Source organism: Myripristis murdjan, chromosome 11, assembly GCF_902150065.1.
Source record: "Myripristis murdjan chromosome 11, fMyrMur1.1, whole genome shotgun sequence".
NCBI lineage: Eukaryota > Metazoa > Chordata > Actinopteri > Holocentriformes > Holocentridae > Myripristis > Myripristis murdjan.
This window is the reverse complement of record NC_043990.1, coordinates 7,780,139-7,794,907: the sequence shown is the minus strand read 5'-3', so window position 1 is coordinate 7,794,907 and position 14,769 is coordinate 7,780,139. Positions and strand designations below refer to the sequence as shown.

General features: G+C 40.2%; 4 protein-coding genes across 4 annotated transcripts in view; 3 read left to right on the top strand and 1 right to left on the bottom strand.

Annotated features, from left to right (window-relative positions):
* Window positions 1-241: 241 nt before the first annotated feature.
* Window positions 242-8,156, bottom strand: LOC115368099 (tapasin-like). The gene is made up of 8 exons (XM_030064091.1): window positions 7,985-8,156; window positions 6,043-6,237; window positions 5,018-5,266; window positions 4,249-4,608; window positions 3,227-3,550; window positions 2,491-2,589; window positions 2,117-2,145; window positions 242-1,968 (listed from the first exon to the last, which is right to left on the bottom strand). Exons 1-8 carry the CDS (start codon window positions 8,043-8,045, stop codon window positions 1,957-1,959), a joined length of 1,329 nt encoding a protein of 442 aa, XP_029919951.1. The 5' UTR covers window positions 8,046-8,156; the 3' UTR covers window positions 242-1,956.
* Window positions 6,376-14,769, top strand: part of LOC115368110 (HLA class I histocompatibility antigen, Cw-15 alpha chain-like) — a 17,537-nt gene continuing 9,143 nt past the window's right edge. The window contains exons 1-2 of the mRNA XM_030064104.1: window positions 6,376-6,388; window positions 8,901-8,905. The gene's annotated coding sequence lies outside the window, so the exon portion shown is untranslated. The remainder of the gene's footprint in view (window positions 6,389-8,900; window positions 8,906-14,769) is intronic.
* The window catches only part of LOC115368109 (class I histocompatibility antigen, F10 alpha chain-like), an 80,448-nt gene continuing 78,496 nt past the window's right edge, over window positions 12,818-14,769 (top strand). Inside the window, exon 1 of the mRNA XM_030064103.1 lies at window positions 12,818-12,947. Coding sequence (XP_029919963.1) covers window positions 12,899-12,947 — 49 coding nt within the window. The 5' untranslated portion in view covers window positions 12,818-12,898. The remainder of the gene's footprint in view (window positions 12,948-14,769) is intronic.
* Window positions 13,306-14,769, top strand: part of LOC115368090 (class I histocompatibility antigen, F10 alpha chain-like) — a 410,352-nt gene continuing 408,888 nt past the window's right edge. The window contains exon 1 of the mRNA XM_030064077.1: window positions 13,306-13,443. Within this exon, the coding sequence (XP_029919937.1) occupies window positions 13,395-13,443 (49 nt within the window). The 5' untranslated portion in view covers window positions 13,306-13,394. The remainder of the gene's footprint in view (window positions 13,444-14,769) is intronic.

Sequence of the window (14,769 nt, the reverse complement as noted above, 5' to 3'; positions counted from 1 at the left end):
GTAAGCAATCTGATCCTCTTTGTTCACTGATGTGTACAAAATGTGCACTGGACACTGAAAGCATATCATGTTAATTTCATGGTTACTTGCTTGTCCACATTAAACTAGGAAAAAAAAAATGGAGTTAATCATGTATTTGGAGATGTTACACACTGAATGGGGTCACACTGGCCTCAAAGATAATAGGAGGCTTAAACTAAACCAGACTCATTTGCAAATAGGAGAGTGAAGGCAACAAATAATTTAAAAGGAAAACTTTATTGACCACAGGCAGATTCAAAAGTTGTTGTTTTTTCCCCCCAGTTGCAGTTTACACCGGAGATAGGCGCTCTCCTCGTCGTGTACCATTTCCAGGATGTACAAGCTTTTCCACCACCAGTTAGATCTTTATACATTTACAGTAGGAATGAACCCCTATGCTGCTGCACAGTCACTCACAAAAAACCCTGAGGCATGCAGGCCTCTAATTACTTATTTACAACTCAGTTTCAGTGAACTTTGATTCAGTGAGGTTTATAACTTTTCCATCCAACAACAGAATGCCTGTGAGTTTGGACTGCTCTGTCTTCATGTGTGGATAACGTTGATTTAAAGATCACAAGATATGATAGGATAATTATCTTGTAAGGCAAATGTGTGCTTTGAGGAACAGGAGTCAGCGGGAAAAAAAGAAAAAAAAAACACACACACAATAATATTGCCACGTTATTGGTATCGGCAGATATCAGCTTTAAAATGAAATATTGGTATCGGCCCACAATGAAAATTTCTGCCGATATGACAGGCCAAAATGAGAAATCGATCACGTCTGTGCTGGTTGTGCTGTTGTCAGGACTGTCTCAGGTCACATGAGCCTGTTTCAGCACAATGAATCAGACGGTTTCGTTTGCAGGAAAATGTTACATAAAAATAAATATGACATGTTTTACATTAGCTAAGGTGAAGTGGGTTTCTTATTTTTGCCCAGTGAATGTGTACATTTTGAGAAGCATTGTGCATCTGCCAGTGGGCCTTCACAGTAAGAGGAGCCATAATAAAATGTTAATTCCACTACAGCAGTTAGGTGTAAAAAAAAAAAAATATGTGCATGTATCCGTATTGGTATCGGCACCGGCACCGGCCAAAAGAGCTGCAAAATATTGGCATATAGAATATTCGCAAAAAATCCAATATCCCTAAAAAAAATAATAATAATAATGATACAAAAAAATAATTAAATAAAAACCTAAATAAAATAGGGTCCTCATGGCTTTTTCTGCACGACACACTTCAAAATAGCATTCACTTCCTTCTGTTCTTTATGATACGTGCTGGGAGAGGGAAAAAGAAAAAGAAAAAAAGAGAGGGGCAGGGCTTTTACATGTCTTTCTTCAGGTGTCATAAAAACTGACTGAGATTCGCCCGGGGAAGACCTGCCAAAGGGTCGACATTTGTCACGGTTTAAGTTTAGAGAGAAGCGAAATGAAAGGCTGCATCACTCTAATGCAAAACACTGTTCATGCCTACAGCAAATATTAGAATAAGTGTTTCTTGACTGAACAGCAACACTTTTGCAGACATTTCTGTGCAGTTCACAAACTTTCCAAAGTGTTTTTTCCCCCACATTTTTTCAAACTTCACATTGTCTCTGTTGGAACCCAGAAAAAAACTCTTCATGGAACTTTATAGCACAACATTACACAACATTATTTCTGGTTGTTATTACTATTTAAACAGAACAGTGAAGACTCCCGGCGGGATTAGCATTGAAAAAGGTGACTCTAAAGGCAAAAGCATATTCAAATTTACAAATCCATCACTGCCCAGGCTGTAAAACAAAAACAACAAAGCACAGGCAGTCAGTGAAAGCTGAAATCCCATCTTTTCCCAGGGAGCTGTTGTCCATAAAGTGATAAAACTGGAAATGAAAGAGGACAGGTTTGAAGATTCAGTAGCTCTCTCCCACTTCCTTCATGTTTACTTCTCCTTCTGTAAAATGGAAAAGTTTATTGTAATCATTCAGGGCAGAAAAAACAGACACAAAGGAGCAACTTCAAGGTTATAAAACTGTATAAAATAAAGCTGGAAAATTTATATTGAAACATCCAGAAGTCGAGGTATAAAAAAGTAAAATTACCTTCTCTTGCTTGGCAGCCTCATCTGAACCTATATAAATAAAATAAAAAGGCAAAAAGTTACAGGAAATATCTGCATTCTTTGCATTGTTTATGCAATGTTCAGTTTTGCTTTTGGCAGATCAAGGTCTAGCACAGACAAGTCATAAATAAATGTATCAGTGCATATTAGACAGTGTGCAGGAGTCTGTCCGCTCCACACCATTACACTGTATCAGTACTGTTAGTATTAAATGCTGAGATAGGATTCAGCCCTCAAGTTACCCTGAAAAGGTTTAAGCAGGTGGAAAAATGGATGATGATTATTGTCATTAACAATGGTGATTTTCTTGGTTTTTGTGTTTGACCATATGATTTTGTTTGATTCATTTGTTACCTGAGATGAAGGTCCAAGAAACCAGCTTGATAAGGCCATACAACACCAGCGCCACGCCAACCATCGCCATGGAGTCTTCAATGGACGGAGTGCTGAACCCTGGAAGGCATGTGAAGGAAAGACCATCAAGTCTGATTAGACTCTGCTTCAAAAACTGGAGCTTAGTGCAGAAATCATGGAAGAAAAAACTGTAGTTTCAGATGGTGAGTGATTGTCTGGAAACACCCAACATTCAGACTTCTGAAAACTCTATATAGTTCATACATCCCTCCAGAGCTGCAGCTGAGAGCCTGACAAAATCAATATTGGTCACTGATCGATACCAGTGACTCATGATTACATGGTCAGGTGCTGAGATTTTGTCTTACTTTACAGCCCACAACAACAACAACAAAAACAACAACAACAAAAATAATAATTATTATTATCCAAGGCTATGCAACCTCAAACATTCATTACTCCAAACATTCTAACCAGATTGAGGATGGAGCTATCAGCACACTGTTACAAGACATTTTACCTATGAAGGCTAACAACACTTTCACTCTCGACCCAAAGAGGAAAATGACTCAGCAGTGATATTAATGAAATATCAAGAGTCATTTCTGTTGAATCTGGCAGGAAGGATGGGAGATGGGTGATGCTGTAATTCCCACTGATGGCCAAAAGAAGTTCAGACAGGTAACAGATTCCTTTAAACCCTCTTTAAAGCAACATCTTAATTTGAACACATTACCAATGACATTGAGGGTCACGCTGGCTCGCTGTGTGCCTCCTGAATGGAAAGCCACACACGTGACCTCCCCTCCTCTGCCCAGGTCCAGTTTGCTTGTGTCCAGCTCCAGCTTGCTCCTCTGGCTGTAGGTGCCATCCCAAGCCTGCCTGTGGCCCGTCAAGCTGCCTGATCCCAGGGACCTCGACGTCCCATCAGCCCCTGTGAACTCCCAGCTCACCTCCAGGGAGAGGGGGGCGAAGCCGGACGCCTCACAGTGGACGGTCACCACCTGGCCGGGAACAGCGAGAGGCAGAGGGGAGGGGTAGATGGAGAGAGACGGAGGCTCTGGGAGGAGGGGGAGCAACAAGGAGGAGAAAAGAAAGAAAGAGAGAGAGAAGGTTAATGATGTTCATGATGATGTGTAGACAGTATGGTTTAACCCTCTGATATACTGTTATTTTTGTAAGAGAATAATCTGTGCTTTTCAATGTTATTCCTGAACAGATTCTCAGCAACAATGTGAATATGCATGAACACTAACATGAATAGAAACTGAGTGAAATTCTTCCATCACAAAATCTCTCTGCACCTGCAATAATCCTGCACAGAAAACATTCTCCAACAGTCTGAGAGTGAGCTAATTATTCAAGGCATATGTCAACATGTCTGATTGTATTATGTTGTTTAAATTTGCCAAATACACAGATGATTATGAAAAATCATATTTCAAGTCTTTTCTGTCTTTCTAAAATGGTTTGATTGAATAGTGATATCATTTCTGTAAGCACAATGCAGACTCTGTTCATGTGCAGTTGGCACGAGCAGTGACAACCAACATGACTGACCAGGCGAGGAAAAGAAACGTCAAAGTCAGAAAATATCAGTCCTGAGCTGAGTCCAACTGATCTCTGGGAAATGCAGTGCAAAAACACAACCAAAGTGTTTAACACCCCGTATGTCACTCTCTCACTCGAGGATGCCCAGGTTTCCCTTTAATTGATCAACACAAGACACAAGGACTCAGCATTATCCTTTCCACTCACCCACAATCTCCAGGTCCATTGCGACCTGAGCCAGAAGGTAGGGCAGAAACACGGTACAGATGTACGTTCCGGAGTGACGCACTTTAGCTTCCTGCAGGATCAGAGATGCATTTCCTTTCTCGTGTAAACCCTCGAAGTCCAGCGTGGCCCCTTCCTCCTGCATCTCGGCCAAGCGGTCGGTCTTGCCGTCGTAAGCCAGAACCAATCGTCCGTCACCCCTGAACTGATAACGCCACTCGACGGCGAAGCCCGACCCCGACAGAGGCGAAGAGGAGTCGGTCCAGAACCCACAGTCCAGCAGCACCGGCTCCCCGAGTCTGGACTTCACCGAGACGGTTTTACTGGACACACTCAGGATCACTGAGAAGAGATATAGATAAACAGGAGATCAGCCAAGTCACATTATTGTCTTCTTGTAGATATCCTCTCACTATACTCTATTTTAAATGTGCCTTATTTATTTTGTCCTTACTGTCTCTATTTGCTCTTTTTTTATGTCATATCATCTGTTATTTTCTTGTTGTATATCTTAAAATATCTTCTGTTTTGTCCTTGTTGTTACTGACATTTTACTGGATTTTGCATTTTATTTTGCTGTTGTGAGGCACTTTGTACCTGCATTTGGGAGGGAGCTAGACGGGTAAAGCTGATCATTATTTTTAACAGACAATGAAGAAAACAAAGGAAACGAATCATGTGCCACACACTGCCTCCATTCAGCCTAATTTAAACACAATTCATGCTGGTCTCGCTCAGTAAAACTTGTTACCTTGAGGTTCTTTGGTGGCTGTGGGAGCACGCATGATACTCGACTGGATCAGCTGTCCGTCGAGCCCCTGCAGGGAGACCGAGAGCCAATCAGCCTGCAGGTACACGGGGCTGAGGGCGGAGTCTGTGAGCGCGGTGGCCCATTTGAGGGTGGAGGGCTGCGGCAGGAAGGGGTTGATCTCACACTGCGGCTTGTGGATGGATCCTCTGGGGGCGCTGAGAGCGGGGTGGCACAGGGTGGCCGCTGGGTCTGAAGGGAGAGGAGTCACAAAGAGAAATATGAGTGGATCTTACGAAGAATAAACCTGCAGAATGCTCTTTCAGAGTGGTGGCTTGATCTACAGAGGGAGGTGACAGAGAGAGAAATATCAGCTCTGCAGAACAATCACAGAAATGTTAAAATCATAATACAGAGAGGCATTTGTTTTCTTAGGAAGGAAAGGTGTTTCAGTTTCCTCATCAAAGTGTATGCAGGATGTCAGGCTGACCAATTCAAGATTTCACATGGACAGAAAATCAATAAACAAAGTGAGAAGAAAAAACTGCAGCTAGGTTTCTTGTTGCTGAAATGTTATGTATCTTTTTTGTTAATACTGTGCATCTCTAATCAGGATCAATTACCATGATTAAGATCAATACATATTTAGTGCTTACTTCCAACATTTTCAATCATAAAATGGAGTTCTTCTTCTTCTTTTTTTTAAAGAAAAATATATGTAATTGGAAAAAATTATGTTTTTGGAAAAAGGACAAATTGAAGTGATTGTATCTCTTATTGCTTTAGTGCTTTTAGTGTTTGCATGCTTGATTGGCCAAATAAAACTACAAACACTTGTTTTAGAGTCACTAAATGATGCACACACAAACATACCCTTCACAACAAGCCACAGAAAAGACAGATAAAAGCATATATTACCTATGCACAAGAGGCGACGCACACCCTCACTTACACACAAATACACAAAAAAACAAACACTGTGGGTTTCTCACTGACACACTGGCTGGAGCCAGTCATTTTGAACTGACCGGTGACGTCGTAGACTCTGTCGGGGCTGATGTCTGAGGCAGGCTGCCGCTGAGCCTCTGCACCGAGGCTGTGAGCGTCCCTCCTGATGCGGAGCAGAGATTTCTCCTGGCTGGTGGCTCCTGTTAGGCCTCCCCCTCGACCCTTCCTCTCCTGGACGAACCAGCAGTCCAACACGGGACAGCTACTGCCATACACTTCAGGACAGAGAGAGAGAGACACAGGAGGAAATATTAACAATAATAATCTCATTTACATAGGACTTTTTGAAACAAAGATGCAAAGTGCTTAACAATATAAAAGCTGAGAATTAAAACACAATGACCAAGTGGCAGTGAAATGAATACAGTAGAAAAGAGCTTAAACAACAACAAAAAACATCAATAGCTTTACAGTATAAATAAACTTATAATATAAAATATAATATATAATAAGCTGTGTGGTTGTTTTTTTTTTCTTCCTTTCAGTCTCCATAAATTAAATATTGATATATATATATAATATCGTGGCCTTCTTTAGTGACGTGCCTGCTAACTTACATCCACAGAGGTTTTGTTATATCCAACAAGTCGCCATCACTGGATGTAATACTAATTTCAGCCACAAGAGGGCGCCAAAACGCTTTTTAAACACCGTGGCGGTTGTATGCTCCCCTCTTGTGGCTGAAAATAGGTTGTACAGCTTGGTGCACTCTGTGGAAAATAATACCGTCAATAAATGAAATATATATATATATTTTGCTTTTTATTTATATAAAAACTTGTAATTATAAAATAACTTTACAGGTGGACCGTGTGTATTAATGTTTTTTTTTTTTTTTTTTTTTTTAATAATTTTAAACAAGAACTATACAAGATATTCATTTATTTTATTATCATTTTCTTTGCATGCTTATTTTAATATAAGAACTTTTTTAAAAATAATAATAAATTGCAAGGTCTTTACCAATTTTTCTCCTTACTTATCTACCATTTTTACGCGTTTCTTTTCAATATATTGATTCAGAACAGCAACAAAGAGATCAGTCATCCTTTATCCAAGCTCTAAACGTTTACCTTGTTTACTATCGCTGTGTTATTGCTGTGAGACTTACTTCCTGCAGGGTGTGATATTATTTTCAACCACAAGAGGGCGGCAGATCCCCACTCTTCCAAACAAGACTGAATTCTAAACATCCACTGAATGGTCACGTTAATAACAGGTGAGAATAGTCTTACTAATGCTTGAAAATAATCCTGCCGATTAAAACAAAAATCCAATCTCTTTGTGAGTGATGCTAATGAGATAAACACGTGAGAGACCGCGATAAAAAGCATTCATAGACCACAGGGTCCGTCTGTCAACAAGGAATATACGAGCTATTGGCTTGTCAGCCTCCACAAAAATAAATTTAAAATTCATTCATTTAAAAAAAAAAAAAAAAAAGAGATTTATTTTTTTTCCCTTTTCCTCTGAAATGATGATACTACACAGTCTATAGCCCACGTGCCTTTTCTTCTTGCACGGACCTACCATTAGTCAAATCCCATTGAAAAATACCGCAGTTCAATGTTTCCTGTCTTATAGAGAAAAGTACATGACAGGCAGGACACGGCTTCAGACACTTCCATCATCTTTAGGACCTTACGGTCAATTCGGCAAACAAACAATCTACAATGCGTCTATTTATTCCAGTTAAAGTTTATGTTTGTGTGGTGGCTCCCACCTCCGCCCCCAACTAAGTTACATTTAAGTGGAAAATCGTGAAAATACTCAGCGAAATATTAGTGACTCCTAAACATTTGCAAAAGGTCGTAATAGGTCGGCTTCATCTGGGGAAGGAAACATTACGTTTGAAGAGTTTTAAAATGAATTTTAGCGTTACATCCTTACAAGAAAACGACACGCGGGGGCTTTGGGTGTCTTCACGCCTCAGCATACCATAAAAATGAAAAACGACTGTACCTTGGATGAAGCAGTACAACGCAACCACGGACAGTTTGTAGATGGTAGAGAAATTGGTCATGGCTCTCTGTCAGTGTCTCCCTCAGCTGTGGAAGGTGAAGATCCGTCTGTCCGGTCACTGCATGGAGCCAAACAGTGAACTGATCAGTGGGTTTCCCCTGCAACTCCCGCACTCGTTTTACTTTCACTTTTGCAAACAGTACAGTCTGTCGAAAGAGCCACAAAAACAGATCAGGACTTCCTATTTGTATTTCAAAGTAAAATGATGATCGATAATTACATGTTTGCTTAGATGTAAGTGACAATGCAGTTATTCTCTCAGCATATTATTATTCTCACAGGAGGCCCATGGTTATATGCAGGATCAGGGTTTACATATGCCAAAAAAAAAAAAAAAAAAAAAAAAAAAAAAATGCAAGGGCTTTAACCCGCTGTGGACTATTTAGCTTCCACAGGAAGATGGCGCCCGACTACAAGAAATAATGCGAACAAAATTGGACGCGTCACATCACCACAAAGTATCCTTCTTTATGGCCTTGTTTCCTTTCTCTACACAGTTTAACAACAACAACAAAAAAGATTTTCTCACTGCCGCATTAGTCTGAATATGCACTTGGCTGGCCTGCGTGCAGCTTGGTCCTTTACTGCAGAAAAAGAAGACTTTCATATTTCATATTGGCGTCCAGCCTGTCTGGGCCCTCAGAGGAGCAGAGGTCACCCCAGGACACAGAGCAGGGAGAGGAAGTGATGCTGATGAATATAGTTCAGGAGGGGAAGATGTCCACACATTCATCATCCATCTGAAAAGCCTTTTGTGGTCAGATAGGAGTGACAGCACAATATTACATGAGAGTCTGTGCTGCAGTGAGGGAGATGGACAGCAGGGGCCCCGAGAGCCAAACTGTGGGGGCCACAGAGACGGTGAGCCAAGAAGCAATTATTCTTTGGCAAGGTTTGGTTTTGGTAAGATTTGGTTTGCTGACGGTATTTGATGGATGATGGGTTTTTATCAGAGAATGTTTATTGTGCTTCTGGCCTCTCTAATAAAGAACATTTCCTTTTTTATTGACCCATATTGTTTTTTTGTTTTTTGTTTTTTTCTTTAATGAAATAAACACACAGCATTCTAGGCTTCTTATATTCTGTGCCTACAACCCACTCATGAAATGGACTGTTTTCCTTCACAGAGAACAGATCCTAGATTTAAAGAAGAATTTACTCCCTCTCTTCATGATGTTTTAGACGAACATAAATCAGATTTGTCTTTCGTTTTCTCATTCCAGAAAATATTCCCACTGACGCCTGAAGAAATGCAACAAAACAAGATTTGCTAGAAACTTCCTTGGCCTGACAAAAACAAATGAACAACAAACTCTGCCCTCTCTGTCGTCTTCCGGGTGTGTGTGTGTGTGTGTGTGTGTGTGTGTGTGTGTGTGTGCGCATAAAAGCATAAAATGACTGAGTCATCAGGTGATTTCCCAGAAATAGTTTGGGGACAGTTACACTCTGTGTCCACGTGTGGCGCTGTAACACTGCTGTGAGGGTCAGACTGCTGTGAAGTCTGCTGTGGTTTGGTGATCTGTCTCAGGGCCCACTCACATTGGCAAGTTTGAGCCCGTATCGTGCTAAAGCCAAACCCCCCCCCGGCCTGCACTCACATTACCTTTTTCCCAAACGCGCCCAAGCACGATTGCCCCCGGTGTGCGCGTCATCACGTTGAAATACGACAACAGGCATGGCCCGACATCATTATAAATCAATGTAGTTCAAATACAGCATGTCTTCCTTTTAACTAAAAAACGCTTTTTGGTCCTTTTAATCAGACATGGGATGTTTATTTACCTTGACAGTTTCGGAGGTAACTTCCTCCTTCTTCAGAAAGGTCCAACTGACAGCCGGAGCGGCACCTGGCAGATCCGGCAGACCGGGTGACCGGGTGGCCGCACACCGCGCGGTGCCGCGGCCAGTGCCGGCCGGCCGACGCGGTGCCGGCCAGCACCAGGTCTGCCGGATCTCCGCACACAGACTGCTGTACTTTCATTATAAACCGACTTTTGTTTATACGCGGTTGCAGCAGCACAACGGACAATGACACAGACAACATGGTTGATTATTGATTGCGCAACGCGGCCATTCGCCGGCAATCGCGCTGCGCACATTAAACAGTTTTGCAGAGGCAGGAGGAAAGTTGCATGATTTACGTCCGCGCACAGAGGCAGGGAAACACAGTTTGAGTTCACCACAGTGGATCCTGCACGTTAGATAAAACAGCCAGATAATCAGGTTTCTATATGAAGAGGCTACTTCCTGCTCTTATAAAATTATGCACAACACCAAATTAAATCAACACACAAGGATCAGAGTCTACATCAAATGTTGAATTTAAAAAAAAAAAAAGGTTAGGTACTTTTCTAAAATGTGTATGCATCGTCTTTTGTTCAGTGCATGCAGGGAGAGTCTCCAGGCAGTCCCTCATGACTGCAACAGAAAAGCTGTAAGTGGTTTTGAATATTATTTCATTTAATGTTAAATTTGTCTGAACCCAGCGACTGAACTGAGAGGAAGTCTCTGTTGTCTTTGTCATGAACAGAAAATGTGCCAGTATGCAAAGAATGACAGTTTGCCCCAGTGTGTGCCAGCTCAAGTGGGCAGGAGGAGCGACACGCGCCTGACATCTTAACACAAAAGAGGAAAACACAAAATGGCAGCGGCTTCATGATCTCAGAGGGAACAGGAAGGGTGTGGCGTGATGACTGTGTTTTCAACTGTTTACATGCATGTGGTGAGCTGCTGTGCGCATGTGTTTACTGAAGGTACTTTCCACAGCAGTGTCAGCTTTGTTTTTCACAGCCATGCTTTTTACAGCACCAAGCTGCAACACCAGGCCAACTCTGATTTTTTTTTTTTTAAAGAGAATATGGATACAGTGAATAAATGTCAGCAAACCTCAATTTGGCTCAGCAGTGGAATAAATGAATATCTGGTGAACTCTGAGATGACACCCAGATTAGTTTTTAGTTTGAGCCTTAATTCATAAATAAAAGCTATAAATAATGGAAAATACTCATTATTATAACTTGGTCATGGTTGATGTAAACACAGCAGAGGTGTTTACACCAGTCATCCTCACAACATTTCCAACAGGACTAGACTGATAGATGGAGCTGATATTGTGTTTCCATGACAGTGAGGAGCTGCTGTCCCTAAAAGCAGAAGCTCCGCTCTTCTTGCATCAACTCCGGATGCTCACAAGAAGCCCATCACTTTTCGTTTCTTTTGTAACAATAAACTTTTGACTGCTGGTTAGTGTGGAGTTGTTTCTTGGCTAAAGCCACTGGAAAACAAGTGTTTTTCCTCTGTGAAAGAAACTTGTGATAAATGATCTCAGCTTCCAGTTTCAGCTGAAAATGAGCAGTCACAGATTTCACTTTAGAAATAGATCAAACCTGGAATGAACTAACAGCTGATAATAAATCAGTCATTTTAATCACTGACAAAAGCTCCTCTAACAAAAAATTTTCTTCATCTCTCCCTTGTTCTCTATATCTCTCTTTATTTGACTGCTTTATTCTGTGGCTGTTATTTGGGATTTGATTTGTTTTACCACATTCCAATTTGAAGTGTGTGTGTGTGTGTGTGTGTGTGTGTGTGTGTGTGTGTGTGTGTGTGTAAAATCTACAGTCTTTGCAAGTGCACTATGTATAAAATATGGGTTTGATGACTTAACAAACTGTTTCTGAAAACTAAGAGTTGCTTATTTGTTGTTTATATTTGCATCCTAGTGTTAGATTTAAAAAAATATGTTTCAAATATTCATATAATGGCGCAGAATAAGATCTGATGCCCCACATGAAGGAGGGAGGGAGTGCAGTCTTTAAATAAGGAGTGAACAGGTGAACGTAATCAGGTAAACAAGGGTCAAAACTACAGCAAAATATCAATGAGAAAAGGGGAGAAAAGGAAGTGAGGTAAAGGAAGTGAGGCAGGTACCAAGGTGCATTCTGATGAACTGTGAAGGGCACTACATAGGGTGAAATAGGGAGTGAGGGAGTAAATAAATACAGAAATTGTGGTTTCTTCAGTACAAAAATATTTTTTTATAGTTTGAAATCAGAGCCTGAGGTCCAGAGCTGAAGGCCTTACTGACGCTGTAACAGATACGCAGAGTGTGTTGATGGTGAGGCGCTCAAAGTGAAAGCCAGTCCGGTCCAGAGCAGGACTGATGCTGATGCTGCTGTGTTTTGCTGTTTTGTTCTCAGTGAGACATGAACAGAGGCTGCAGCTCCGACTGACACTCAGCAGCTGGAAGGAAAATACAAGCAGCCTCTCTGGATATTCATGAACACTGTCAACACAAACTGAGAAATGTGGCATCAGCACATTTATGATAAATGATCTCAGCTTCCAGTTTCAACTAAACCAAAGGAGAAGTCAAAAGATTTCACCTTTGAAATGGATCAAACCTGGAATGAACAACCAGTAACTAATCAGTCATTACAATTACAATAACACAATTTAAAACATGTGCTCTTAAAAAAAAATCCACATTTCTCCCAGGTGTACTTTCTCTTTAACTCTAGCATTTCTCTATATGATCATTCTTTGGATTATAAGTCACCTCTTCTGTCTTCACTCTGGTTTTAGTAGCTCTGTGTGAATCAAATAGAGCTACAGTCTCTCTTTCTATCAGTTTATTTTTACTCAACCTCAATTTTTCAACTCTACCTAGTAACCAAAAAAAAAAAAAAAAAAAAAAAAAAAATCAGCCTTTTCTAAATTTCTATTGGCCAGTTCTTGTACAGCCCATTTGTGTCTGCTTCCTCTGAGCGCGACACACACGCTGGCCGGAGGGGAAGTTTGATCAACCAGACGATTTATCAAATATTGTGAACTTTATTTCTTAAACAGAGCAAGATGAAGAAGTTCGTGTTGTTGCTCCTCTTCTGTCATGTTGCATCACCAGGTAAGATCAGCAGATATATAAATAAATAAGACAGACTAAAACACTGGACAGAGAAGCAGTAAATAAAATAAAGTAAAATAAAATAAGGTGAATTCCAATAGAACAAATAAGGGGGTGGGGGGTGGGGGTGAATGAAGAACTAAATGATTGTTGTGCTGTTTTTCTCTTTGTAAGCGGCTCTGCGTCACTCAAATATTAGAGCTTCAGTCTCTCTTTCTACCAGAGTTAAGTTTTGCTTTCACTTAACAACCTGAATTCTTCAAATCAACCTGGTAACCAATGACGCCACAGCCTTTTCTGATTTTCTATTGGCGAGTCGGGTTCTTGAGGCTCATTAGACAGACTGCGTCCTCTGGTCGAGACTCAAACGGCCATCGGGCCTGAGAGGAAGATTTCACCGTTCAGACTTATTGATTATTGGGGGATTTATTTCTTTATCAAATCAAGATGAAGGAATTTATTTTGTTGCTCCTCTTCTCTCATGTTGCATCTCCGGGTAAGATCACATATAAAATCTCTCCTTTTATCACGAAGCTGTTTTCTTTTCTGCGTAGCCGGATGTGGCATTAAGTTGCCTTAGTAGATCTTAACATCTGACTTTGATAAGACCTGTGTCGGCTGAACTGGGTAGATTAAAAATAGATTAAAGTAGATTAGATTTAAAACATTTCAATATTCCAGATAGTTGTTGAATTGTGTGAATTTTAGGCTCTATATAAAAGAACAAAACATACAAGACATAACGGCAGCAGATAACGAAAACTAAGAGAAAATACAATACTATATAAATAAATAAATAAATAAATAAATAACATTTGCTATAGCCTCTATATTCTTTAATTTGTACCTGTAGATTATTATGCTTTCGATTCGTGTGACTGTAATAGTTTACGTTTCCAGACTCTGTGTGTGTGTGTGTGTGTGTGTGTGTGTGTGTGTGAGAGAGAGAGAACACAATACCAGCACAGAGCCTGAGTTTTTAACAGTACCAGTGAGCGCCATGTGAGGGCGCTGTGTTCATGTTGCAGCTGAAGCCAAACGCCTTCCCTCTGCGCTCACACTGACTGATATGACGCTGATCTGCTCAAACTTGTTCTCATCTTTAGCTTTTTCTTTCTTTTCTTTTCTTTTTGTGCTCAGCTGTCGTGTTACAGTTTTCTGTTTACACTAAATGTGTGTTTTTTGTATCTTGTTGTACTCCGTTCACCTCCTGATTTCTTTTTTAGTCGCTCACTGTTTTAATCTGTAAATGTTTGACTTTCCCAGAAGCGCTTCAGGGGACAGGCGCTGTAAATCTGCTATAAACACCACGACACTCACACTGATGAACGCCTCTCACACTGTATCCGTCCACATCAAATAAACCTGAAATACATAAAGAATAATGATCAGTATGAATAAAAAATATTATTAAAGTTGGATGTAACTAATTCATTTTAATTAGTTGATCTTTTGTCGTACTTTTAGTATTTTTATTATTAATTTACATCTTTATTCATTCAACATAAAAACTTTTTTTAAATTAAATATTGCAGTTTTCTAAATTTTAAATCACATCCTTTGCAGAGGAAAAAAAATGTCTATAAGCAACAGAAACTGGACAAACTGTAAATTGACATACACAGTGAGCAAGAAAGAGAAGTTTATTTTATAGCCTAATAAAAAAAAGAAGGAGTTAAAAACAAAAAATCACATGAAATCAAATTCTCTTTTTCTGAAAAGTAACTCATTAACTTTTAGGAGCTACATTTCATTTCACTGAAGTAGATTTTTCAACAGTTTTTTTTTAAATTTTTTATATCAACTATGCAGGAAAATAACA

Coding starts and splice junctions, on each gene's coding strand:
- LOC115368099 (XM_030064091.1), bottom strand. CDS start 8,045: ATGACCAATTTCTCTACCATCTACAAACTGTCCGTGGTTGCGTTGTAC. Junction 2,590..3,226: donor CGTGACCCTCAATGTCATTG/GTAATGTGTTCA, acceptor CATGCCTTCCAG/GGTTCAGCACTCCGTCCATT. Junction 2,146..2,490: donor TTCTTGGACCTTCATCTCAG/GTAACAAATGAA, acceptor TTATTTATATAG/GTTCAGATGAGGCTGCCAAG.